This window comes from Carassius carassius, chromosome 34, assembly GCF_963082965.1.
Source record: "Carassius carassius chromosome 34, fCarCar2.1, whole genome shotgun sequence".
Taxonomy (NCBI): domain Eukaryota; kingdom Metazoa; phylum Chordata; class Actinopteri; order Cypriniformes; family Cyprinidae; genus Carassius; species Carassius carassius.
In genome coordinates this window covers 8,967,466-8,994,182 of record NC_081788.1, presented here as the reverse complement: position 1 = coordinate 8,994,182, position 26,717 = coordinate 8,967,466, and the positions used below count along the sequence as shown (strand labels likewise).

Below are 26,717 nucleotides of genomic sequence, written 5' to 3'. Positions count from 1 at the left end.
ACAGGTTTGGGTGTTTCTGTGGGTAACAGTAGAGCCGGTGTGTTCAGTTAGCCCAGTATGGAGAGCTGCTGTAGGTGGACTTGCCCTGACTCTTCTGCATGCTGTTGGCCTGACTGCGCTGGCCCTGCAGAGACAAACAGAGTCAACATTAACCCTCTAAAGCTTACTGCATCATATTTAATATGCAAATTAACAATAGCAAAAATTTAGCCGACAATTTATAGTTAAGTTCAGAAAGGAAAAGGCATTGGAGTATATTTGTATAAGAGTCCCCCATCAGGTTGCAGTCAGTGTTCATTTCGTTAACCAAGACAAAGACTAAAAATATTTGTGAACAAAGCTTTTTCTTTGAGATGTTGACAAGCTAAAACTAATATCTGATGATAAAAACGATGATGAAATATACGCCTCGTCTTCGTTAACAAGACGAGACGGGATTATAATGTTATTTGAGGACATCCATCTAAATGTCACTGGATTGCAATCGGATAAGGGGCGTTCACATATCTAGTCTTTGTATGGCAGCAGCAGTGGATGGACAGACTACCAAAACGCGAAGTGTCCATCTGAAAAAATGGCTTCTGCACCCGAAGAGGTAAGGGGACCAGAGGTCCCATTTTTCCCGGGAGTCACAATTCGTTTTCGATTAACTTAAATATAGGCGGAATTGGCTGATAGAAGTGTTCTCTCGCACGCTGCACTTCCTCAGTTCTCACATACAGCGTGCAATCAGCTCTCAGCGCTCAGATACCACACAGCTGTCCAAATGACTATCATGTAGAGTCTCAAATAAATACAGTTATGGATTAAGTGAACGTAAACAGGTGGGTGAAAACTAAACGTGTCAGTAGCCTATTACATGCATGCCTTCCGTCTTAAAGGGACATGTTAACTAACAAAAGATAAATATGAAACAAATATTTTAAGTAAACCTACTGTATCTGAATAATGAGTTTCATTTGTTTCTCTTTCGTATTTGTCTTGTGCTTTTTTTTTTAATTATTAATTATATATATTAAATATATAAGAACAACTATCATTTGTCAAGTTGTTCCCTTTTCACTACTGTTAAAGGGATAGTTCACCCAAAAATGAAAATGGTCAATTTATTCAAGTTTTTCCAAATTCAATAATTGATTCAAATATATCATGAGATTAACTGATTTTGTCTAAAGAGAGAAGAACTGATTACCATTTTTTTTTAACTACCAAAATAAATGTTGGTAACTGCAGCTAGACTAAAAGTTGACAAAAATGTGATGAGTTTGTCAACTAAAACTATGTGACTCATATGACTAAAATGTGACTATTAGACTATTAATCATTTTCGTCTCAAGATAAAGGCTAAATCCAAATTCCCTGTCAAAATGGTTCACATCTTTATACTGTGAAATCTTTACAGATTTTTATAATGCAAGAATAATATTTCTATTGTCAGTAACATTTGAAGATGAACATTTTCTGGACTGAAGCTACTTAAGTTTACTTGATTATCCATACATCCATACATCATTATATAGAAAAATCAAGTTAAAATGCATCAGATCTGTTGGATGATATCGTGTTACACAGCATTGCCCCCCCCCCCCAAAATAAATTCTACTGCGCTTGATGATAAAACTAAGAATTTACCATTTTATTGAGAGATACAATGAGACAGTTAATATTTATATGCATTTTAAGTAGACCGTTACACATTAAGAGTTAACATAAATCTATCTTTTTAATAATCATTTATTCATAAATTATTTATTTTAATAATGAATCTTAATTTTATAAGTAACTGCATCAAATTTCATATTTTTGTTCCTTTTTTTTGCCCCTGAATAAAACAGGGTTTTTTCTCTCTCCACATCAGCATCATATTCCACGAGATCATATATGAGCCATAAAAGCCTGATGAATCAAAAAAACTGTCTAAAGGTTGAATAAACTTCCATTTCACAGGGTTAAGACACAGACTGCTCAGAGCATCTGCTTGTTACCTGCGTGTCTTGAGCCATGTGGTGGTGCAGTAACTGTGAGGGGGGCTGCTGATGGGGCAGGATGTGAAGGAAGGGTGCGGGGGCGTATCCGGGGGCACCTGCGGGGTTAAGCGGGCCGGTTCCTCCCAGAGCTGAGGGCAGGCTGAACGCAGGGCCGGCTGCTGTGGGGAAACCCTGCTTGTCAAATGACTAGAAGGGTCAGAGAAGAGAAATGAGATTAATGGCCTTGAAAGGACCCCATAAGTAAAAAAAATATTAAAGAAATATTTAATTTAAAATTAATTTAAATAGCAAATATATAACGTAATAATCTATAATATAAATTTTATATATAAAGTTACAGCAAAAAAAAAAAATTTATATCAATTTTATATCAATGATATTTATATATACATATATATATATACACACACACAAATCTATATTAATTTTTCACTGTAACTAGGCTACAATGACTTTTTAAACACGTTCTTAAAGCGTGATTCGCTATTAGTCCTATAGATTCAGTTTTTTCACATTCTGTAGCTTTTTGTGAATAAAAAAAACAACGTGTGGAGTTTGTATGTTCTCTCTGTGTTGAAGTTTTTTTTTTATCATTGTGAAGTGAAAGGAATGAATAGCGATTCTCTCTCTCTGCGTGGACACACAGAGCTCTTAGCAAAGTTATTCGTAGTGGAGTTCATGGTCACCAGGATCAATGGCACGAATGCAGTTTAATTATTATTATTAGAATAATCCTGGTCTGTCCCTGCTCTCTTGGATGGATAGCAGGCTCATAATTGTATGGCTGTGATCTGTTATCAGAGTATGAATAAACATTTACAATTTCCTCAGCGTCCGAACGGTCATTGCGATCCATTGTTTTCCTATTGTTTAAATTGACCACAGCGTTTTTCAGATGCCAAAGTTACATTTTCTCACAAAAACAACTCCAGAAACCTCAAGTAGCATATTTAGAAGTATATAAGAAAATCTAGTTCCTAATCTAGCCATTTTTACGCTGAATGTGCAAATTTTCTGTATAAAACTAGTCAGTTATGCTGCTTGATGTCACAAACTGGTATTTATCATTTCAATATTTTATCGTGATTATAAATATAATGATAGCAGTTTTACCATTCACAACACTTTTTCTTCTGGTTATTTACCTGTAGATGCTAATAAATCAGAAGTCTCGCACATTCACAAGAAACAGCTTTCGCTAGGGCTGGACGATTAATCGAAAAATAATCAAAACCGAAATTCATAACCTCTAACCGACGTAATTTTCCCATGTCGGTTATTTCGGTTTTTTAATCCTGTCAATACTTCCCCCTTAAAAGCATACTAGCGCGTGTGTAGCCACATGACTCTGCTTCGTCCAGTCAGTGGCATAAAAGCAAAACACGTAGCTGAACGCCGGTTCAACACATAGTGATGGCGCGCGAGCGGTGAGCCTTGCATCTTCACTAAACTTTGTCAGTTGTATTTGTTTTATGGTTTGGACATTCAAGCGATTAGAGAAACGGATGTGTATTCTTATATCGAGCTACCATGTTCGCTAACACTCATATAAACAGTAGCTGTGAAGATCGCACACACAGAGGAACACAGAAACTAGTTGTCAGCGCTGTCCTGTGATTTATCACTAAAGTAGCTTAGAATCTCAAAACTTATTATAGCATGTTTGTGTGCAGCGCACATGAAGCACGAGCGCGTGCACAGAGAGCAGCGGTCGGCGGACGCGCTGCGGGTTCCCGGTTTGTGTCCGTTCTCAGACTGTTCTGTGTATTTTAACTGTAGAAAAGGTTGTTCCGAGCCGAAACTACGATACAGAAAACTACATCAGTATATCATCATAAACGCAGCCGTTTTGTCTTACGTAAACATAAACAGATGAGAAAGAAAACACACGTGCAGTATTTTTGCTTAAAGAGACAACAGCCTAATAAACGCGCTGGCTATCATTAATGTTAATCAAAGAACAAAAGAAAATCATTCACTGATCTTGACTGAAAATATTTAATAACTTTACTTGATTAATCTTTATTTTATTTATAAAAAGAAAACTATGCAGTGTTTTTAAAGTTTTAATTACAGTTTCTGTACCTGAAATTTAGTTTAGTTGTATTTATTTATGATATTGCTAATTGATTTGTTTGTTCATTTCTTATTACTGACCTATCTTATTACTTGTCTTTAACACTTTAAAATTTGAAATTTATATTAATCTAGTTGTTTTTGCTATGGTATTTTTTTTTTTTAATCACAGGCAAAGTTCCTCTTGCAGTGTTTTGTAGGCTGCTGATTTTTGCTCATGTTATTCAGCTGCAACAGAATGCTTTGTAAAAATGTTTGACATCTAAATGTTTTTATCTTATTGGAATCGAAACTAGGAATCGATAAGAATCGGAATCGATAAAATTCAAACGATCCCCAACCATAGTAAGAAATGTTACGAACATAGATAAAATAACTGCTGATAGTCAATCATATTTACAGTACAAACCTTGTCAGTGAACTATGAGGGCAAAAAAAAAAACTAAACCGAAACAAAATAATCGTTCAGTAATTGTAATCGAGGTAAAATTTTCAATTAATCGAGGTTTTGATTTTAGGCCATAATCGTCCAGCCCTAGCTTTCGCAATGTTGAAAAATAAGGTGGATATGAAGACAAATACAGAGTGGAAAGTGGTCATGTAAAACGAAATTTATAAGGATAATGTAAACCAAAAAAAGTAAACGTAAAAAAACGAGCAGAAATGTTAAGCTCACCTGTGTCTTGTTGTACACTGTTCCAGTGAGCTCTGAACTCGCAGATCCAGACAGTCCTGGCGCTAAGAAAAGGTTTCAAATGTTCAGTTGAAATCATCTTAAATATGACTTTATTCAACACATTTGCAAGCTTTGTACAGTTGCTACAGTCAGTTTAGTAAGATTTCCAAAGAACTGCAGATAAAAGGCCAATCAGAAGTTAGCATGACCCTTTGATGATCAGATCATATCTCCGCACTGTGCACAGGAAACATTTAGTAGTCACCACTTCAAAGTAGTAATTTCTATTTTTTATATATTTCTATGTACACATTTGACAGATGTTTTGAATGCATTTAAAGTCGTGTTTTCATCAGCAAATAACCAGCATTTAACAGTAAAATGCCAGTTATGTGCTGAACATGACGAACAACAACATCTGTACATAAACTGTGAGTGTGTAAAATCTACCTTTTCCAGAGCTGTTGATGACTGCTTTGGCCTGGGACTGGGAGCTTCCTCCATATCCTCCTTTCCCATAATCTCCTCCAGCATGAGCCTGGGACATCTCATCAAAACCTCAGGAGATAATAAGAGATTTCAAATAAGAAAGTCTATTTTACAACCACAATTATAAACATTTTAGGACCCTCAAAATCCTACAGTATCATGTACTAGTATCAAAGACTTCTAAATGATCAATTCTGTAATCATCAACAATCTACTACATGCCTTCTGTCACTCAATTATACTTCTGTCTAATTTATACTTAAAGACGGTAAAAATCCTTTAAGTACAATTCAAAAAATGTCCAGCAAGTTGTGGTACATATTTTTACAGTGATACTTTAATATTTTTATACAGTAAATGTAAGAATTGCTTTTATATTGGTAGTAATATTTCAAAATGAACATTTAATGGACCGAATATGCTTATGTTTACTTGATTATCCATACAATACTTTTTAGAAAATCATGTCATTAACCAAAGTATGTTACAGACATTTCATGAAGACCCTAAAATGGGCATCCAATGTCCCCTAGAAGTATTATTGGGTGATATAGAGTGATAACTGATATTTATATGCATTTTAGGTAGTGTGTTATTTTATATGTCAGGCTTCCCAGGGTTAAAATCTCAATTCAGTAGCCTTTAACACTTACCTTGGCCATACGTGTGCTGGCCGTATCCGGCCTGGTGTTGGTACTGGCTGGACGGGCCCATGCTGTGCTGCTTTGTGGATGCTGGAGGCATGAAGACAGCGGGGCCGTACTGGAAGGCACTGGGCACTCCCGGCACCCCGGGGTAGTAGGGCAGGCTGGTGTAGCCGTAACCTGGAGGCAGAGGGGGATTGAGGAAGGCCTGGGTCTGACCCTGCTGGGCTTGACCTGGGTTCTGTGGCCCTTGATTTTGAGGGGGGACAGCACTCTGTTGAGACTGCGAGGGGGACACTGAGGAGAGACTGGAGGCAGGGGCTGGGGAGTTTGAGTCGCTGCTGCCAAATTTGGTAGGCTCTCCTGTACGAGCAAGTCAAGACAGAAGAGTCTTTTAGACTGAACCAGTACTAGACTGTAATAACTCTTGTCCTAGCTTTTTGCACTAGCATAATCTTTGTGCTTTAAAAACAACAACAACCAGGGCTCAACAATAAGGACTGCCCGGTGGCCCGGGGCCAGCGTGAAAGCTGCCTGGACAGTTGACACATTTGTCACTTGTCCGATTGGGTCACTGCTGTGTTGTCACAAAAATGATCTCATTTGCATGTTTTTTTAAGCCTTGTTAATTAAAAAATTCAAGCGATTTTAAAGCATTCAAGCAAGATGAGAAAGACAATTACATTCAGTATTCGCACACTGTGTTGCAACTTTTGCACTGAGCTGCAACTCTGACAAAGTGCAAGACCCGAATTGTGTTTCTTTCCTCGCCTTCATGCGCCTGAACAGACTAATACATACAATAGTATGTCAAAATACCAGGTTTTGTGAGTAACTTCGTAGATTTTTTTTTTTTTTATTGATCTCTGTTCCAGGCTTGCACACAAACTGCACTGCAATCATTTTCCAAAAAATAATTTGAATGGAAAATTACAAAGTGTGTACACAGGCATTAACAGAGGCCAGAGACACTGAAGGTGAACGCAAAGAGCAGAAAAATAATGTAGCAGGCAGAGCAAGATCACGGTTCACAATGTGCAAAATATTGGAAGAAAATCCTAAATTGTCTTTGTGGGGAACTGACTGTATTAAGAAAAGTTTACATTGCATTTTTTTTTCATCTGGCCTCTGTATAACGCATTTAAAGTGGTGTTAGTTGTTAGGCTAGTAGTTTTGGCTGTGGTATCAAATTATAATCAAGAATTTTAAAATTTTATTGGTATCTAAACTTTTGGTGTTATATAAGCTTATTAATTAGAATAAAAGATAATATGGGTTAAAAACAATTGACAACAGCAACTATTTTATTTTTTTGTGGCAGGTCGATTAATTGAAAATGTTGGCAGGGCCAGTAAAAAATTGCACCACTGACCCAACTGGGCCAGTAGAGAAAATCCTTAGCTTTGAGCCCTAAACGATGGTTGCTTACCGGAGTAGGGATTGTTTGCTAATCCTCCATCTCTGCCAGCTAGTGCTGTACCAGGGAAAGCCATGCCATAATAATCCTACATAGAAAAGTGACATTCATTAAACATTCATTTAATCTATGAGAAATAAACATTAAGGAACAGTTCATACAATAATACAAGTTGACATCTAGTCAATTTATCACATTAACACCACAGTAAAAGCTCCTCCCCATGAACTCGTCTCTGCAAACCAAAGAGACGCTTTAACGGCTCGCTGCGGGTTTCTACCATAAAAGCTTGGTTTAATGTTTGAAAATCAATAGACAGACAAATTGAAAACTTGAAAATAAATCACATTCTCACAATTTTTCACCTAATTCTGTTAGAATGAGAATCTGTGGAGTCGTTATTGCATACATTTTTTTTTATTAATGTGATATTTTTAAAAATGAAACAAACCCACCAAAACCCATCTTTACGAACAGGTTACTGAATCACTGTAGAGCTGAAACAATGAATCGATTTTCGAGTTGTCAACTAATTTAGTCATCGATTCGTTGCTAAATAACTTTTATTTGCCGTAAGCGGCTCATTTCGTGCATATTTCAAATCTGCGGTGACCAAAGTGTGGCAGTAATGAGCCACCGGAGGTTTTACTCAGCCAGTACAACAGGAGAAGTAGCGAATAGCCAATAGCTGGCCTTGTTTTGTCACGTGCTTCCCGAGCAGCGTCTCTGCAGCCATAGACATCATATGATGTCTATGTCTGCAGCATTCAGCGTGATGTGGGAGTACTTTACATTGAGCCTTTAAAAAAGAAGAGTAACCTGTAAACTCTGCACTACTGCACTGTTTAAGGGGACGTTCACATATCGCGTCTTTTGCGCGCTCAAGTTCGTTATTTCCAACACCGCATCGAGTTAAAAACATTTAAACTTTTCAGAATGCCGCAACCGCACCGCGGGTCATGTGACAAGAACTAACCAATCAGCTTCATCCTTTCCCGTAACAACGTTAAAAGCTCAGTCAAGATGAAAGGAACAGCTGATCATAGTTGTATATGGATTTCCATTTTGAAATAAATTTAGTAGCAGAACTACTGCAAGCGATTTATTTGAGCTGCAAATCCATTTATCCTTTGCTGAAATTTCCGCGTCTTCAAGGAGAGAGCACGTCATGGTTGCTTATCAAAGGCAGACGCCTCAGGGGCGCTTCTGCGCGAGCGCATTGGAAAGAAGGAGAAAGCGGTGCGCCTAGCTTTTTCCACGCGTTTTTAGGCGCGATTTGTGAACGGCCCCTAAGACTTTCATTTGTGCAGATTCTCCAGTACAATGTTGTTTGCAAATGTTTAGTCGTAAAAGCTGATAACATTGCTTTTTAACAGTTAACATTTAAAGCTTTACAAACATGTTCTGTGATCAGTTTGTCGTTTACCAGTTCAAAAATCAGTCGTGCAGCCTAATTATGACTGAATGAGAGAGGTAAATGTAGATATTTGAAATGCACTTATTTTCTAAGTATTCACTGCTCTTTTTCACACAGCAGGTTTTTTGTGTGTGTCCTATTTTTTTCTGGACAACCTTCTGATGGATTTTACTTTAAATTGTGAGTTCCATTCTGGTTTCATGCCATTGGCACTTTTTTTGAAGGATTGTTTACAATTTCACAGCAAAAGCTATAAAGCTGTTTCCCAGTAAATAATAAAATACAATGCACTGCAATTTTATTCTGTTTTATCCTTATTCTTCGTGAAAATATGTTCTGAAAGATTCCTTAATAAGCTTTGTTCAGGATGTTAAACTACTTTAGGAGCTCTAAGGACTGCCATGGTGAAAACATTATTTGAAATCTCCTTGTGAAATTTGCTAGAGTATGGGTCAGTGTTCTGATTGCAGAAGAGTTCGACAAAGGATTACTAACACAATAAAACAACTCCAGGTATATTTTTGATGAGGATATGACAATGCAAAATGGTTACAATCTCTTAAATCTATGCTGAATGATAAAGACCATTTATTAATAATTTACTTGGGGAAAAAATGGAAAAAACTAAAATATAAGTACATAAACCGATTAATCGATTAATCGTAAAAATAATCGACAGATTAATCGATTATCAAAATAATCGTTAGTTGCAGCCCTAAATCACTGACTCACTCGATTTGTTCTAAACTGTGGGTTAATTCAGTAACGAAACACCACTGAGTTGCTCTGAGACACACCAGTTCTGCTGTGGCTTTGATCAGAACTATTTTCATTTGTGAAATTGAGGAAAAATTGGATATAGTAGTGTCTAAAATGCAAGTCAATTAATTTGAACTTCTTGTTTATTGAATTATTATCACTGTCACAATGCAGTCATGCTGATATTCGGAGAAACATCTTGTTCTTGGTAATGTTGCATGCTATATGAGATATCATAAATATTTTATTTTCAACCGCAGTGTGAATCTACAACTTTCTGTGTTACTCTGTGTTGTTGCGCTCATTTGTTTTGATTTCTACACGAGTCTCACACACTCAGGTTGCGGAAGCCTCATGGCACAACAATACATTATCAGTCAGCCAGTACACTATGGATGTAACTATTAACGACGAGCCGGTTGAAAATCTATTCAAATATGAGACTATTCAAATCAGTTGATGCACCAAACAAATCGCGGTACAATTGAAATAGTTTATATGTATCTCTGAGGGGCACGTTCTATCTTTAGAAAAGTTAATGTAGTATTTTCTTTTCATTGTGCCTCTGAACAATGCATATTAAAGTAGTGTTCATAAGCGCAGCACTGCTTTGTTTACATCTGTAACCCAAGAAACACTCATTGCTGTTCATAAGCACCACCTGCTGTTAGAGACCGAATCGGTCTCATTCAGCTCTCTGCTGTTTGTTCAGATGTTTCATGTGATCGTTTCACAAAGCTAAAGTCACAGCATTCTGTTTTTGCTTTAAATTCTTTAATTATACAGTCTAATTTAGATTTAAAAAGTACTCATGTAGATCGATTCATCTCTGGCAATTACATTTTTTATTCTTAAAAAAATGTGCAGCCCTACAGAGTAGAAATTATTTAGCAGCAAATTTTATGAATAGGAGGAAATGCATTGTCAAAAGAGTGTGAAAACAGGCAATTGACTATGAAATGATTACCATGGGCAGGCGGGACTGCATCATCTGTAGGTCCTCATATCCATAGATTGGCTTTAGGGAGGAGAAGGCACAGAAAGATCAGAAACATGTACAAGACAGGTCAGTACCATCACTGAGATACATGCAAGAAGACACTTCACTTCAGCAAAAGATAGAGATAAAGTGAGAGAGTGTATATTTAAAAATGTAGCTTCCTATATCTGAGAGCAGATCAGCCATACACTAACCGGGTAAGCAGGAAGGAGGCCACCAGGACCCATGATATACTGACTGGCCAGCAGCGGAGGCACTCCTTGAGCCAGGTTAGGAGGAGCTTTACCTGGAGATATAGGGGAAAAAAATGGGAAACAAGAAAAAACTATTTACAGATTGACAACATTTCGATTTTACATTTACTTTTTGATAATAAATAATCATGCAACTCTGCTGGATCACTATAATCATGTTGAAGTTTTGTGACAGACCAGAGGAGGGTGTGATGTTGGTCTGCAGTGGTGCAGAACGGACAGCAGAGGGAGCGGATGCACCGTTAGCGGTGAGGCTTTGGGTTCCAGTGTTCAGGCCAATTGAGTTGACCATCGAGCTGGACACGGTCGACACAGCGCCAGAGTACGTGGACAGGCTCACATTCACGTCAGTGCCCATCTGCGTCTAAAGGAAGCATTTCAATTCAATTTAACACTGATCCAGTCACTCTTATCCATAATATAAAAACAAGAGAAGTTAATTGCTGAAACCAGGATAAATAAGGCAGAGAAGCTCAGGTAAAGAAGGAAATGCTGGAAATGGGAGGAGGCTCACGAGACACTTACGCTCAGGGAAGAGCTGGTGGGTGCAGAAGATCCAGGACAGTTAACGCTGCTCACGTGACTGAGAAAAACAAGCAATCAGAAGACCATAAGGAGACGGTGTTTTCTTTTTCAGCTTTTCTGTACTGGCAGACACTAAAGATATCTAATTAAATGCAAAAAACCTAAAGCTATTTCATCCAATGCCCCCTTCAATGAGATTGAAATTCGAATGGGATGGTCAGTCATACCTGCTTAGTGATGGAAGAGCTGTGCTGAGGACAGGCGCTGCTGTTGAAGAGGAGGAAGATGACAGTGATGAAGATGACAAGCTGTTCTCTGTCGATATGGGCTGAGGGGTGCTGGATGGAGCAGCTGCAAATATTTCCGGTCAAAAATGTCAATTGCGGCCTATGGATGGAGTTCAACTAGCCACGAAAATACAGGTAAAAATGGAGAATCTGGTAATACAGAACTCAATTACCTTCCTGTACACTGGATGTCCTCATTTCATTGAACCCATTCTGTGGGAAACGAAAAAAAGATGTATAAAAACATTATGCAGAAAATGTATTTACCGTACATGGATGTTCCACCCAAAAATGAAAATTGGGTAAACTATTCCTGTTTTGGTGATTTTTTTTTGGACACCAGAATGGGGTATGCAAGGGCTGTCCTCAAAGTATCCAGCTAGGTAATATAAAAAATACGAGATAAGAGCAGCGATAGGATGAAAATGGCTGCAGCTTTAGGTAACTGGTGATTGACAGCTTCATCACAACAATGGCTTTTGCCAAAACTAAAAACAACGCCTGAGGCGTCACTGTCCTATGTACAGTATGCCTTGTATCTTCTTCAATAGTATCTCTACTTTACATATTAAATGGTTGAATACTTTTCGAACAGCCCTCGTATGTCAAACATCACCTGACTAAACTGGAAAACAGATCTCATCGTGTCTGCTTGTGAGTGTGTTAGCAGTAGTATGAACTGATGGCAATATCTTTGTTGCAAATAATCTCTATTCTATTCATTTTATTAGAATAAAAGCAACTTTTTGGACTAATTCTATTCTGCGAGAAAATGGGTCTGATTCATGTGGACCCAATGGTACAACTGGTTTGACCAATGAAACACTACTAAAACATTCTTGATTACTGGACTTTAATTTCGCTCAAATTCAGAGCAGTTCACTAATAAATCATGAAGTTTCATTTTTATTTAAGTTTATTTTAGTATCACTGAGATACTACTGTAGTTTTTATTAATATTTTGACATAGTATTTTTATATTTTTATTTTAAAGTTTGTGATTTTGTTGTTTTTTTTGTAAGTTTTTTTTAATACCTATACAGTTTTTATTACAGTTACATCAAGTGTTCGTTCTAGATTAAATAAGTTTAGATTTGAAATTTTATTTATTTAAAACAACTTTTTATTAGATTATTGCTCTTCCTGGCATGGAAAACATGAAAATATCACATTTATATATGACGAGACAAGAAAGATCACATTTTTAGATACTTCCAGGTATTTTCCATATACATAGGAATCCTGAACAAGAACAGCTCAGCTCTGCATTCTGGGTAGTCTGGACCAAGCTAATCTAATTAAGGTGGAGGCGAGAGCCAGCATTAAGAGCTTAGGGATGCACTAAGCACCACTCACACAGAAATCACTTTCAAAGCAAACAGCTTTCTGTCTGTGAAACCTGCAAACTTAAACATGAGCAAAATCTGTATGAGGAACTGATTGTGAAGATTCCAGATGAAATGCGTTATTTTGCCTGTGATATTCTGCCAAGCTACGGTAAACGTGATGAAAAGAGTTTTGGTCATACACTGATAGTGGTGGTGGCTGATGACTCCACTCTGCTAGCTGAGGATGAAGCCAAAACAGGAGGGGCAGTAGTGCTCGGTAAACCAAGAGAGGCTGATGGGTAACTGGACTCCATCACTGCTGGAGGCAAGCCACCTAAAGACTCACTAAAACAAGAACAATTTGATTAGAAATGCATTTAAGTCATTTGTTTATGGAATGATCTGGGTTTTATCAAGAGCATATTTTAACTAAAACTTGAGATTTCTGTCCCTCCACTGAAAGCCAATTTCAAGTTTTTGAAAAGTTCATAAAGACACTGTAACCCATAGAAATTTAGAGGTTTAATCCGAGTCTCTTGAATAATCACTTTTTGTGTGAAATATCCCTTTAAGATCTTGTAAACATGCAGAAAAGGCAGACAAGCAGGAGTACAGTCAGACCTGATGGCGGTGGGTTTGGGATACAGGCTGCTCTGGGTTTGAGGAGTGGCCACAGGTTCCTGACAGCTATTCTCTGATTGGTTGAGATTTTCCACAGTGGATTCGGATCCAAAATCCAGCGCACCAAACTGCACGTTCAGCCTGGACACCTCAGCAGAGCCTGGCATCTCTACTGCCGAAGAGGGGATCTGGCAAACAAAATGCATAATTACTTGTTCATTAAGATGAAAAAGCCATTAGAACCATTCTGTAAATGGGACTCCTCCTTACATTTTTTACTGTAAACTTTTTTTTTCCAGTATAGAATATACTTTTCCTTGGGTTCATTCAGGGTCACAGGTGTAGTTTCAAGAGGCACTGGAGCAGTGGATTCAACAAATGCAGTGCCATTGGTCAGGATGTACTCAGAATATACTTTCAGCAGATGTCAACCTGAAGTTATTTCAAACACTCGACTGATGTGGAGCAAACATGTTATAATGTTCTTTTTTGTTGGGAGGCAGGTTTAGAAATGCTTCATTACATTGAAAATGTTTTGGCGTGTTGCTTTTTCAAATGCATAAGAGGGGAAGAGTCAGCTCGGAGAGAAATAAAATGCACTAAAATAATTTACATAAACCAAAAAGAAAAAAACCCGAAGCAACGACTACTGTACTGTCCACGCTTTAGAAATCAGTCAGATGGCAGGAGTGGAAGGGGAATCGAGTGGGATTTTGTGTTGCTGTCGTTTTGCAGTCTCTTAATAATAGGCCTTCCTCACTTGTAAATCATCCTCACTTGCTATTTGGGGAATGAACCCAGTGCTCTGATTGGCCAAACTCTTTCTTTTGCTCTTGCTTGATTTGAGAACTGAGCGTGGACAGAGGCGTAACCAGGTTTTTGCGTAGTTTAGAGTGACAAATCATACCAGTGTACATTGAGGTCAAAATGTGTACTCATTACACAAAATGCGTACAGGTTGGCAGATGTGTTGATGGACAGTTGTAAAAAAAAAAAAAAAAAAAAAAGCACCTCACTCGCTTGTGACGATGTTAGGAGGCATGGTCATTTCAGAAGTGGAGAGGGAAAAAAAATTAAACTGGGGAGTTAATTTTGAATTTTGAAACTTGCAGTATGTTTTAATTGCAGAGCAACCTCTCAAATGTGTAAATATCAAGAACATTTTGATTCTCCATTTCATGATCCCCTTTAACTAATTTCATGGCTGCCAAATCACATTGCTAACAAATTTTACAGCAGAACTCACAGACAAACAATGAAAGGGGCTACAGGGAACTTTTGTTACCTTAGAGGGAGGTGGTGCTCTCCGTCTCTGTGGTCTGATGTTTCTGGGTTGTGGTGGCTCTGTCGAGGTGACCACAGGCTCACAGTGGGGTTTCAGTGTCAGAGAAGGCCCATCGTATGGGGGGATCGGAGCAGGGTCTCGGGCCTGAGCCGGCAGGTCCGACTGGAGGGCTGCGTTTTGATGCTGGGTCAGACGACCAAGGATGGGAGATGGGTCGGGTTGGGCCTTCAGGTCTACTAAAGACAGAAAAGATATATTCCAACATGTGCAAGTCTCTGTTAAACTCTGGCAGAGAATGTGTATTCAAAAATGTTGGAGAGTGTTAAGGAAAACCACACTGATTTCAAGACATGATGCAACAGTCAAGTAAGAGTACAGGCTGGGCAACTCTGGTGTCTATGCATAGTACTTACGATAAGTTGCTGTAACAGGGGTCTCCTTGGGTTCATTCAGGGTCACAGGTGTAGTTTCAAGAGGCACTGGAGCAGTGGATTCAACAAATGCAGTGCCATTGGTCAGGACCCCTGAAATCTGATTGGACAAAGGGGCAAGTCGGGGTGTGCTGATTGGCTCCATTTTCTGTACATCATTCTGGGGAAGCCTGGATCCCAGCATGGACTAGAAGGAAAAGAAAGGTTGTCATGACACCAAAATATTAGTATTCAATACTAATCTCAGTAAATTTGAAGACTCAATACCAATTTTGATATTCGAGGAAAAACTAATGTCATTCAACACACTATTTTATCAAGTTTGAGACCTACGTGTCATCTTGGTAACAAAGTACAGGTACTTTTGACATTTCTTATTACAAAAAGCATGCAATAAGTAGTACACTATGTAATATGTGATGCATATTATATATTAACTCCATATGAGGTATTAACAGATTTTGTAGTTTATCACAATTAGCCGATATTGTATATTTACTGGCTAAAATTTGATTATTTCACTGACTGTATCCAAAAAAAAGATTTATAACATCACTACAACAACAACTAAAGGGAAAGTGACAGATTATGTGAATTCTGGTCAAAGATACAAGCTTGGGGTTGTTAAGATTTTTTTTTAAAAGATACGTCTCATGCTCACCAAGGCTGTATTTATTTGGTGAAAAATCAAATTAGAGAAATTAATTTCACTAATAAACAGCATTTATTAGAAATCTATTTATAATGTCACTTATCACCATCACCTTTATCAAATCGCTTCAATTTTTAGAATTACTTTTTTCATTTTTAATATATATTATATGATAATTAACAAATGGCATTCCTTCACTACTTTGCATCAGCAATAATTTATTTCAGCCATAATTTTCACATGTATAAACTTAACACAGTGAGCTCAGGAGAGCTCCACACACAGCTGCTAGATGGCGCCTCTTAATCAAGCAATGCTGTCAGCATTAACACACATGTAATAACAGTCATTATGAAAGCAGTATTTGCAGTTTTAGTACATTTAAGTAGACACTTTATTCCAGTGTTACTTATAAAGTAAAACATTTGTACTGTTTTAAGCCATTAAATATTGGACTAAAAAAATAATGCAATTTTGCGTCCTGAATGAGGCAGAACACTGAAGGTACCAACTGTCCAGTTGGGTGATGACGACGTTGCGCCTAACGGCATGCGAGATACCAACAAACACGAGATACACCCCTCAAAAAAACACCTCTGATCTACACGAATCACATGGGTCATCCCTCAGAGGTTGGAGAATACAGAAATCCGCAAAAAAAATCCCATCCCTGGTGCCTGTATGTGTGCGTGTGTCTCACCGATGCAGCATGGGCATAAGTGCCAGCAGCAGCAGAAGCGTAGCTGTGTGTGTGTGTCCGGGTGGCGTGCTGCTGAGAGTTGGTGAACACCAGGCTCTGGGTGAGAGTATCAGGGGACGACGGCTCCAATCCCGACAGCTCAGAGTCACCCTCAGCCACCTTAGGCAACAGAGAGCCCAGATCCATCCTGAGGAGCAGAGAAACACTTTCAGACGACTACAAAAGAGGACACTGCTCTATGATGCAAAACATCAGATTCTGCACTATTGCTTTCACAACATAAGCAGGAAGGGAGGATGTTCCAGGAGCGCATTTGAATATGCCTGCTAATCTGTTTCAGTTTGTAAGGCTGATTTTTTTTCTTTTCTTTTTTTTCCTTCTTCAATAAACATAAGTCCTACTAGTCTTTACTGTGTATGTGTATATGTGTGTGTCCGTCATGTATGAGTATGCAATATTAGATGCCCTGTTTGCTAACTGCGGCATTTCTTATATGTTGTTGTTAAATGTAGTGTATTTTAAATTAAGTCGAATCATGTTTAAATTAAATGTTTAGCTGTGTTACTAGGTATTGTTGAGGACCTCACATGGGACTACAAATGTAAAATAGCCTGGGGGCTAACTTTGGCATATGTACATTACTGAAAAGCTATGTTCATTCATACGCACTGTCCCTTTTAAATAAAATTAAAAAATAAATAAATAAATAAATGAACGAGACAGGGAGGGGAATCATACTGAATGTGTGCCAAATACTTTGATCACTCAAGTAGACAGATGCGGCTAAACTTGCTCTTCAGAACGGCTTGTTGAACATGTAATAGAGTTTAAACACTTGCTTATACTTCTGACACTATTGAATTGAGTTGAATGACACTTTTGTGTACTGTAGAGCTGCTTTATAGCTGACTTAATACTATTGCCTTCTCTAGAGCTGCATACAGCTGAATCAACCATGTTTCATAATTGATGAACTTTACACAGAATATGAAACTAAACCAACAATGTATTAACAATATTGCCTTTTAGAGATGCTTTATGGCAGAATTCAAACTCTTTCTTGTTTCGTAATTCCACACAAGTGTGCCACTTAAAAGCAAATAAAGAAAACTATCATCAATGTATTACTTCAAAATATAAATGACTTCTCAAACGGCTAAATAGATTTTGCTAACTAACAATTAAATGTGACTAAATTAATGTATGTAAATTAATTTTGACATCAAGTTTTGATTTAGTCTTGATTTATTCAGTCTTTTGACTAAAATGCAGTTTAGTTTTAGTCATTTTTGAGTTGATGAATCTGAATTGTTTTAGTTTTAGTCAACTAAATATCATAATCTATCATAGATTTAGTCGACTAAAATCTTAAGTCAGCTAAAATCTAATGGTTTTAGTTAGTGTAAAACATTTATTAAACATTTCTCTAAAATTTCCTCAAAAAAAAAAAAAAAAACTCATGGCTGCCAAATCACATTGCTAATAAATTTTACAACAGAACTCACAGACAAACAATAAAAGGGGCTACAGGGAACTTTTGTTACCTTAGAGGGAGGTGGTGCTCTCCGTCTCTGCGTAATATTAAGGATTTATAATGCAATATGGATACAGATGTAACTGCTGTGATATTAAATTAAATAAAACCACCTCTTAAAGAAACAAGACCATGATCCTCCTTTCAATATATTGTATTCATTCTTTATAACAACTTACCACATTCTTCATTATTTCAAGCAGACATATTTATACAAATAGATTTAGATTAATCCTTATTATTGCTAAAATAATGTCATCAGGTCAAGAGCAGTGAGTGATCTTTTTTTGTTGTTGCTTGAATAACACAGACATACAACAGCTAAATTAGGCTCAGGCTGTTGTCCCTTTAAAACAGAATTACTTAATACTGATACACATCCGATATCTTGTTTACTTTCACGTAAGACGTTACAGTCCAAATGTTCGCCTCTAACCTCCTAACCACACAGGACATCTGACCCTAACATTTACGTCTCATTTTTATTCTTTGACCAAAATGTCAATAGATTTTCATCATAGTTTTTGTCATTCAAAACGAGTTTTTATTCCACTATTCTCATTTTTGTCTGTGAAAAAATGTTAACGAAAATTTGTCATGAAATGACAAACTGCATTAAATATAAATGAACGTTGAATTAAGTTAATTAAAATTAACTTTTTTTAAATTATCAACTTTATTTAAAATTACACTGGACACATCATTGGCTGCTCGCATGTGTGAACTACCCACCCAATGGCATTTATTTGACCTTGATTGACAAATGGCTAAATAAAAGAATCTGGTAAATAAAACAACAAATTGATATTAATATAGTAATATTTTGTTAAATTTAACTTGTTTTTGTCAATTTTAAGTCACAGTAAATGAATGAAACTACTTTTATTTGAATAAAGGTTTTTTTTATGAAATCAGTTTCTTTATTTTTTAAGTGGCTCTCCTAGTCATCCGTACATCCGAGCTCTGTGCTAGAAAGTGCTGAAGCACAGGAAGCACTCACCCCTGTCCAGGCTGCACGTGGTTCTTGGAGCCAAGCGCATAAGAAGCAGTGAACACTTTGGTCTCAGAAAGCTGATAAATGGAAAAGTGAGCGTTACACACTTGACATCTCTTGATCAAGCTTTCCAGTTTCATTTTTACATTCTTGAGATCACTCACATCTTCATTCCAGTCTTCGGCTGCCCAATCTTCCAGACTGTCCTTCCAGGCTCCTAAAAGCACAGGGAAGTTATAGATAAAATAAAATGATGTTTTGCAGTGGGTTATATAAAGAAAATCAAACACTGGTTAGTGATTATGCTCATTTTCACCATCAACTGTGCTTTTTGGTTTGAGAATGAGCCGCAGTACAAAAAAAAATTGGATCAGAGATGAGCATTTCGAGCTCTACACAGGGCTGTATGAAATCGGCTCACCTGACATTGATACCACACTGAAAATCGCTTCAGATATGATTAAGTGAAAAGTATATGAGAAGCAACTTCTGCCCTATTAAAGAAACGGTTTAGGATGTGGATCAATAACTCACCTGCTCCTTCAGTAGTCTCATTTCCAGTCTCCCCTGCCTCAACAGAGCCGGTGCAGTCAGCAGCGTTAAAGGTCCTTCTGGTCAAAGAGAAGCCAACAGAGGGGGAGTGAGAATAATGACCAAGAAAGAGTTTGTTTGGAATGGGCACAGAGATATTTCTCACTGAAGGAGTGTTCGATGGGTTTGGAAAGACAAAAGTGTGAATACTCACCCCATTCCCTGAGAGAGCCTGCTCATTCCAGCTCCTCTGCCTCTTCCTCGGCTTCCTACACCTGAGACGACACCAGCACAGATAACATGAGAACAAATGAAAACATAGGAAGAGTTCAGTCAAAAACAAATATCCATTTACTAGTCCTTGTGCCTTTCCAAGCCAATATTACTGTCATCACTCTTTATGGTCAGGACACGACAAACACTTCACGTTCTTGAATTCTTTACACCTTTCCAAAATAAATATCTTAATAGAAAAATGTATTTCTTAGTTTCTGCATGGTCTAATGAGTGATAGTTTCAAATAAAGAAACCGGTTTGTGTTGCCTGACTTTGACACATATCTTCAGTACAGTTTGCAGTGCAGCCTGCAATAATATTAATAATATTTTTTGTCTCTTAGAAAAGCACGTTTGACAGTAGCTTGAGTTGACGGTAGTAGCTTGAGTTAGGATGCAGATGTAAATTTGCATTCATTATCAAAAACAGTAAATCCGTAAAAATTGTAACAACCTCATTTTTATATAGTGAAATGTAATTATTCTGACAGTTTAAGCTTGCACAGCCCTATGATTAGCTAATCTTCTTACACATGAAATTTAATGTAGATGTAAGAGACTAAATTTTCATTTAAAAACTGGAAGTAATCTGTCCTCTTTAAGAGACTGAAGACAGGCCTTTCCGATGACTCTTTCCTACCCTCACTCACCATCTACCCCTCTTGAGCTGCAGCTGCTTTAAACAACGCATTCGTCACATTTAGTGCCCTACAAATGTTGCTCAGAGTGACACAAATAGCAACACATGAAAAGGCCCCTCCCTGCCCAGTCTGAGACAGCAGAACTTGCATCAGGCATAAAGGTTCCAAAGAAGAACCAACAAAATGCTAAAAAACCTAATATTGTGAAGACCTTTAGTTTTCCACTGAAAAGAATCTTTAGTGCACTGGAGAGTTTCCATGGATGTTGGAAGTTTCTCATAGATCATACACGATACATATTTCCAAATATCACACACATGATAATATTGGAGGTTACAGTTCTCTGGTGAAGACCATCTGTGGTAAGCAGCAGCACATGAAAAAAAATCAACTACTCTGCTTCTACTTCTGCACCAGTAAAAACGCTATTCAAATTCTGCAAGTTGACTCTGTTTTTGGCAACTGAATTGGTTAACATTTTAGACACAAAGTTTAGATGGCTTGTGCTCTCAGTATTTAGATTCTTAATCTATATCTATTTTGATCCCCACTGGATGATGATTGCTTATCATCAGACTGATATTAGTGTGCTAACACAGCACACTTTCAAAAGCACACATTTTCTTTTAAATAACGATAGCAATTCAATAGTTAAAAAAGAGAGAATGTAAACAAAAGTGTTAATAAAGACTTTTATACTGTTACAGAAGACTTCTTAAATGCTGTTCTTGAGTAGTTTCTATTCATCAAACAATCTTGACAAAAAGTACCAGGGAGTAAAAACATTGATAAGGCTACACTGCAAGTCTTAATGCACACATACAATCTTCTGACCATATCTGTTTTTTGGCCCACCTGTTTACTTTCATTTTAGACATGACTCGAGTTCAACCTGTTTTGCTGTTGGCCGCTGCTTGAACAGAAAGCGACACATCTAATATGTGTGATCCCTGATACCTAGCTAGCTGATACCCCTGATAGCCCAGCTTTTAGCCGTTGTATTTATACAATTCACAGGGCAGGGGTTGAAAACCACCTCCTGAATGTACAATTTCTTACCAATATAAAGTTTCCATAAATGTAAGCACATACAGCACACCGGAATTAAAACTTTATGGGCAAACAGGTTTCCCTCGCATTGGGAGTTCTGAGGGGAATCAGATCTGTGTGTTTAGACGCAAGTCGGATGTCCAGATATCAGATAATCAACAGTTCGTTTTTTGCAGCTAATCAAATTAAAAACCACGTCTGCAGGCAGCAGTGTATTGGTCAGCAGTAATGTCTTGGAGTGCATATAATGCACTGACCTCTCCCTCTTCCTCTGCGCCCACGGTCTCCTCCTCTCTCTCCTGGAGCTGAATCAAACCCGTTCTCTTCCGACCGCCCTAAAAAACAAAGTCCAAGAACAGTGACTACCTGTTCTCCTAATCACCAAAACAACATTATTATGCGGTCTCATTAGACACCTGACCTTAAAACACAATCCATACACACAAGTTAGGACATGCACATACAGAAAGACACACCTTCCTGGCTGTGGCTGGCCCCTCGGCCTCGTCTGTTTGGACCCCCCCGGCCTCGGCCTTCCCTCTCTCCTCTCTTCTCCCTGCTCTCTGGAGCCGTCCCTTCCTTTCCAACACTTTTCTTCTTACCAACTGTCTCCCATGAGTCCTGTGCAATCGAAGTAGCGATGAGAAAAATTCACAACAGAACCAGAAACATGGGTTTACAGTGTTTCCCACAGAATTAGATTCTATTTGCGGTGGTGTGGTGTTTGGGGACCGGGGAAGGGGGGTTAAGTTAAACACACACACACACACACACACACACACACACACATATATATGTATATATCATAAATATATCATATTTTTAGTGACAAGTACACATTTCCATTGGCAACACTTAGTGTCAGATACCTTAAAGGGATAGTTCACCCAAAAATGAAAATTCTATCATCGTTTACTCACCCTCAAGTTGTTCCAAACCTGTATGAGTTTCTTTGTTCTATTGAACACAAAGGGAGATATTTGGAAGAATGACAGAATCAAACAGATCTCGGTCCCCATTGATTTCCATAGTAGGAAAAAATATATACTATGGTAGTCACTGGGGACCGAGATCTGTTTGGTTACAAACATTCTTCCAAATATCTTCCTTTGTGTTCTGCAGAACAAAGAAACTCATACAGGTTTGGAACAACTTGAGGGTGAGTAAACGGTAATAGAATTTTCATTCTTGGGTGAACTATCCCTTTAAAGACATTGCTATTGCTACATTGCTATGCCATTGCTACACTTTCTATGCTATGACTGCTCCACAGACTTCTTGTTGCAAATTTGGCTCACACACAGACACACACAAAACTGGACCTGGAGATGGACACACACACTCAAACTCACAAACTTACTGACACACTCAAACACAGGCTCACACACTCAAACCTTCAAAAAGACTCACACACACACACAAACACTCAAACCTTCAAAAAGACTCAGACACACACACACACACACACACACACAGACTCAGACACACACAGGCTCACACACACACCAAACTGGACCTGGAGGTGGACACACACAGACTCTGACACACACACACACAAACCTGGAGATTGAGGTGGACAAAAACCAACACACACCAACCTGAACCTGGAGATAATAATAATATAATGTCTAGTCTGGTGGCTGTGATATATATAAACCTACCAACGTCCGTTGCCATTATTTTTGGACTAACTGATTTCATCCTGTCAAAGAATTACTCAACCTCGAGCCAATAGCCTTCGATTATGAGATGTGACAGAGCATGTGATTTGTTGAATGAAGTGAACGAATACGCCCTTGAACTAGTTTCATACGAGTCTGAACGAGTTCGAGAGATCTTATCGTTCGTGAATGAAATGACTGAACTGATACCCATGTCGTTTGTGAACGAGTTGAATGATTTAGTATATCTCATTCGTGAATGAAATGACTGAACCGGCGCACATGTTGTTCGTGAATGAGTTGAATGAACGGATACGTCGTTCGTGAATTAAATTAACTGGTATAGCTTATCTCGTTCGTGAACGAAATGAATGAAAGTAAACTGGGTTAGTCGGCCAATTAGCATTTCAATCTCGCAAAATGCAAAGCGCAGTTACAGGTACTGTGCACATACGCTCGTTTTGATATTTAGCATACAGAACTCCACGTTTAATCCCCGATTTATGAATGTGAATATATAATATACAAACTATCTGACCAAACAATTAAAATGCTAATTATGCAAGAAAACCTCGTGCTTTGTTCATCTGAACAACTTAATTAGACTTTATATATTGAATGCGGTTATACACACATTTTTATAAAGCCAGATCAGTTTTTGTAACAAGTCAATACGTTCGTTGGCTTAAGAGATAACACATAATACACTCTTTTTTGCCCCCTACTGGCATATTGCGTAATACGAAGAAATTATCACTGAACGAATCAGTGAACGATTCTGAACGAATCATTTTGGTGAACGAACTGAAAATGAACGAATCTCTTGAAAGAATCATAATTTCCACCACTAACCGGCAACAATCCGTAACTAACGCATGCTCATGTTTTGATTCAGATCGTGTTCGAAGAGGAGGGGCTAGTCGTGCGTGCCTCCGTTGTCAGTTTGTGAGAGGGAGGGAGCAAGCAGCGCGCAGCTCTACAATAAAATACATTTGTACCCATATTAAATAGTTTAAAAATCTGAATCAATCCATGGCGGTTAGCATTGATATTGTGGCGGGCCGCCACAAATTAATGAATGTATGGGAAACACTGGTTTATTAGCCTCATAAACGTTTAGCGAAGACCTATAGCAGTTTAGTTAGTAGTATGGCAGGCTAGTAAAGTTGGAAAAGCTCCATGACAATATTTCTACTCAGTCTAGTTCTTCTGGTATAATTAATGCAATTACAAGACACTGAATCAGAAACGAGTAAAACAGGATCAGCTGTAGCAAGCACGCACCTTGACAGTGACCTCCTCCAGCAGGAAGTTGATGGCCCTGGTGACGTCCCCATTGCAGTCATGAAGGGCTACCATACACTCATCCTGATTTTTGCCTGTAACCTCCATGAGCTGGGAGACAAACAACCAATGCAATCAAACTCAACATAACATCTATCATCTAGCTCCATTATATTTGACATTAAATATGTACTTTTGTAAAATCTTTTTAAGATTTTATTAAAGTTTACAATTTATTACAACAAAACTGTCTAAATGTCTACCATCCAGAAATTATACTGATTAATTTAAGATTAGTATACAACGCAAAAACCTTGATTGTGAAAGTAACTGCAGTTCAGGGAATCAAGAACCACTTCACATTCATTGAGAAAACTAAAAGCTATGAGTTCAAGACGGATCTTGATTCTATTTTATCTTCTAGACAGAAATTATATAGATTCGTCTGGACCTTAAGTAAACAAAAAGTAACAAATATTGATTTGTTTGGGGTTGGAAACGTGAAAGAACCACCACTCTGACTGATTCATTAGACCGATTCAAAATAAGGCAAAGAGTCCTGGCAGATTCTGAAACAATTTTTGCTGATTCATTAAAGGAAACTTAAAGGCTTAAAAGAGTTAATCACATATTGGTTTACACTTTTAATTTCCATTATGACTAGATTCTATGCTTCCATCTTCAGCATTGTATATCAGATTTTGTCCTCAGTATTGGAATACAGTCATGATCCGTTAAAACAAACTTGTGGCAATGATGTTCCCGACTTCTGTAGATTCTGGAGTTCCTCACCTGCTGGACTTTGCCCTCAAAATCTGCATCGTTTTTGTCGTAAATCATCTGGGCGAGTCGGATCTGTTCGGCTGTGGCCTAGAGACAGTTGACACAGTTACGCATCCGTAATCAGAACACACACACTGGTTCTCAGGCCTGTGTACACACCTAACTAACAAAGTGTGTGTGTGTACGGCTCACCTGAATCTGTTTCTGTGACTGCGAGGGGTGTGTGGTTTGTGGTAGGGCTCTGTCCCGATTGCCCCTGGCAGCATCAGTGACCACTGAAGTCATCATAAACAGTATATACAAAATAATGTATGTACAAAATAGAAAATCTGGAGGAGAAAACACCAGAATAAATGACTACACACAGAATACTAATAAAAAATATTCCAAAAACATTTGTGTATGACGGCGTTGGTGACCGGTTCATCAGACATATTTAACTCTCAGCACTGTACTTCTCATGTAAGAGCACCACCCCCCATCTGTCCAACACTTAAATATAACCATAGTACTGTGGACTGGTGTCCAATTACACATCGACCCAAACCCCTCTACTGAAAAAATAAAACACGCCTGCAACAACATATCAACAGCACATCGGTCCTAAAAGGACAGATCGACAAACAAAAACTAAACCACAGGACGTGATAAATTCTGCAAACAATAACAAATCGCATTTTTAGGCCTATCCCTTTAAGGGCAGCGTCTCAAAACTAACGTGCGGCTCGGACAATAACGCTGTTTAGGTAACGTTAGGGAGCTCGGTGCATTTTGAGCCACGGAATGATCTCAACTAAGCGCTGACTAATAATAGACGCGGTAACGGTTTGAATTCGCTGCGTCCGTCATGTATAACAATATCCACCTTCGTGACGAACTATAAACAAACAGTAACGTTACCTTGAAACGGCCCTTAGCAACAAACACACAAACTCATGCGATATCACTGCTATATCGTTTTAACGCAACTGAAAATACACAAGTGTGTCCTATTTATGTGTTTACAGTCAGTTTCGGATAAAGTTAGATTCGACGGAGACGCTAACACGCTCGGCTAACTGTTTGGTCTGCACCACGCCGCGCCGCTGCTAATGCTACGAACAACCGTCAACGGACCACAGCTCATCTGTCGCGAATAAAGTGTCGAAATCGAGTGAAGCAAACATTTAATCATGGGCCAGATAGAAGCATAAGGTCTTATACGTGTCGACGGTAACGGCTTTGTTTTCAGTCTCTCGGCATCACAGACATACCTTCTCCGCTCCCTCAATGCTGTGTGTGTTTACCTGCCTACTGACCGCACGCGCTCCCCTCATTCAGCAGCGCGAAGCACGCGACGACAGACAAGTCGATTTTCAAAATAAAAGCTCAGACGACAGTTCTAAAGTAAAAGACCCTTGTCGCGCAGAACGGCC

At 38.2% G+C, this 26,717-nt stretch overlaps 1 protein-coding gene across 5 annotated transcripts; it reads right to left on the bottom strand.

Annotated features, from left to right (window-relative positions):
- On the bottom strand, window positions 1–26,717 carry LOC132115441 (ubiquitin-associated protein 2-like). Of its 5 annotated transcripts, none has more exons than XM_059523921.1 (27): window positions 26,589–26,717; window positions 25,495–25,631; window positions 25,312–25,389; window positions 24,520–24,630; window positions 22,051–22,195; window positions 21,832–21,909; window positions 19,823–19,883; window positions 19,612–19,688; window positions 19,242–19,294; window positions 19,084–19,154; window positions 16,550–16,736; window positions 15,180–15,384; window positions 14,767–15,002; window positions 13,482–13,669; window positions 13,061–13,205; window positions 11,706–11,745; window positions 11,473–11,596; window positions 11,246–11,303; window positions 10,898–11,084; window positions 10,661–10,752; window positions 10,434–10,484; window positions 7,303–7,378; window positions 5,883–6,236; window positions 5,191–5,298; window positions 4,741–4,802; window positions 1,986–2,174; window positions 1–124 (listed from the first exon to the last, which is right to left on the bottom strand). In XM_059523921.1, exons 2-27 carry the CDS (start codon window positions 25,588–25,590, stop codon window positions 44–46), a joined length of 3,153 nt encoding a protein of 1,050 aa, XP_059379904.1. In that variant the 5' UTR covers window positions 25,591–25,631; window positions 26,589–26,717; the 3' UTR covers window positions 1–43. The 5 variants fall into 5 exon arrangements, with proteins under 5 accessions (XP_059379904.1, XP_059379907.1, XP_059379905.1 ...); XM_059523924.1 differs by having other exon boundaries at window positions 14,767–14,999; window positions 26,556–26,706; XM_059523922.1 differs by having other exon boundaries at window positions 26,593–26,706.

Bases quoted from the DNA above. Each gene is read 5' to 3' on its own strand.
- LOC132115441 (XM_059523921.1), bottom strand. From the start codon at position 25,590: ATGATGACTTCAGTGGTCACTGATGCTGCCAGGGGCAATCGGGACAGA. The intron at 19,689-19,822 runs GTGAGTATTCAC...CTCTTTGACCAG, and splicing joins AGGCTCTCTCAGGGAATGGG to AAGGACCTTTAACGCTGCTG. The intron at 10,485-10,660 runs GTTAGTGTATGG...TCCTCCCTAAAG, and splicing joins GCCTCCTTCCTGCTTACCCG to CCAATCTATGGATATGAGGA.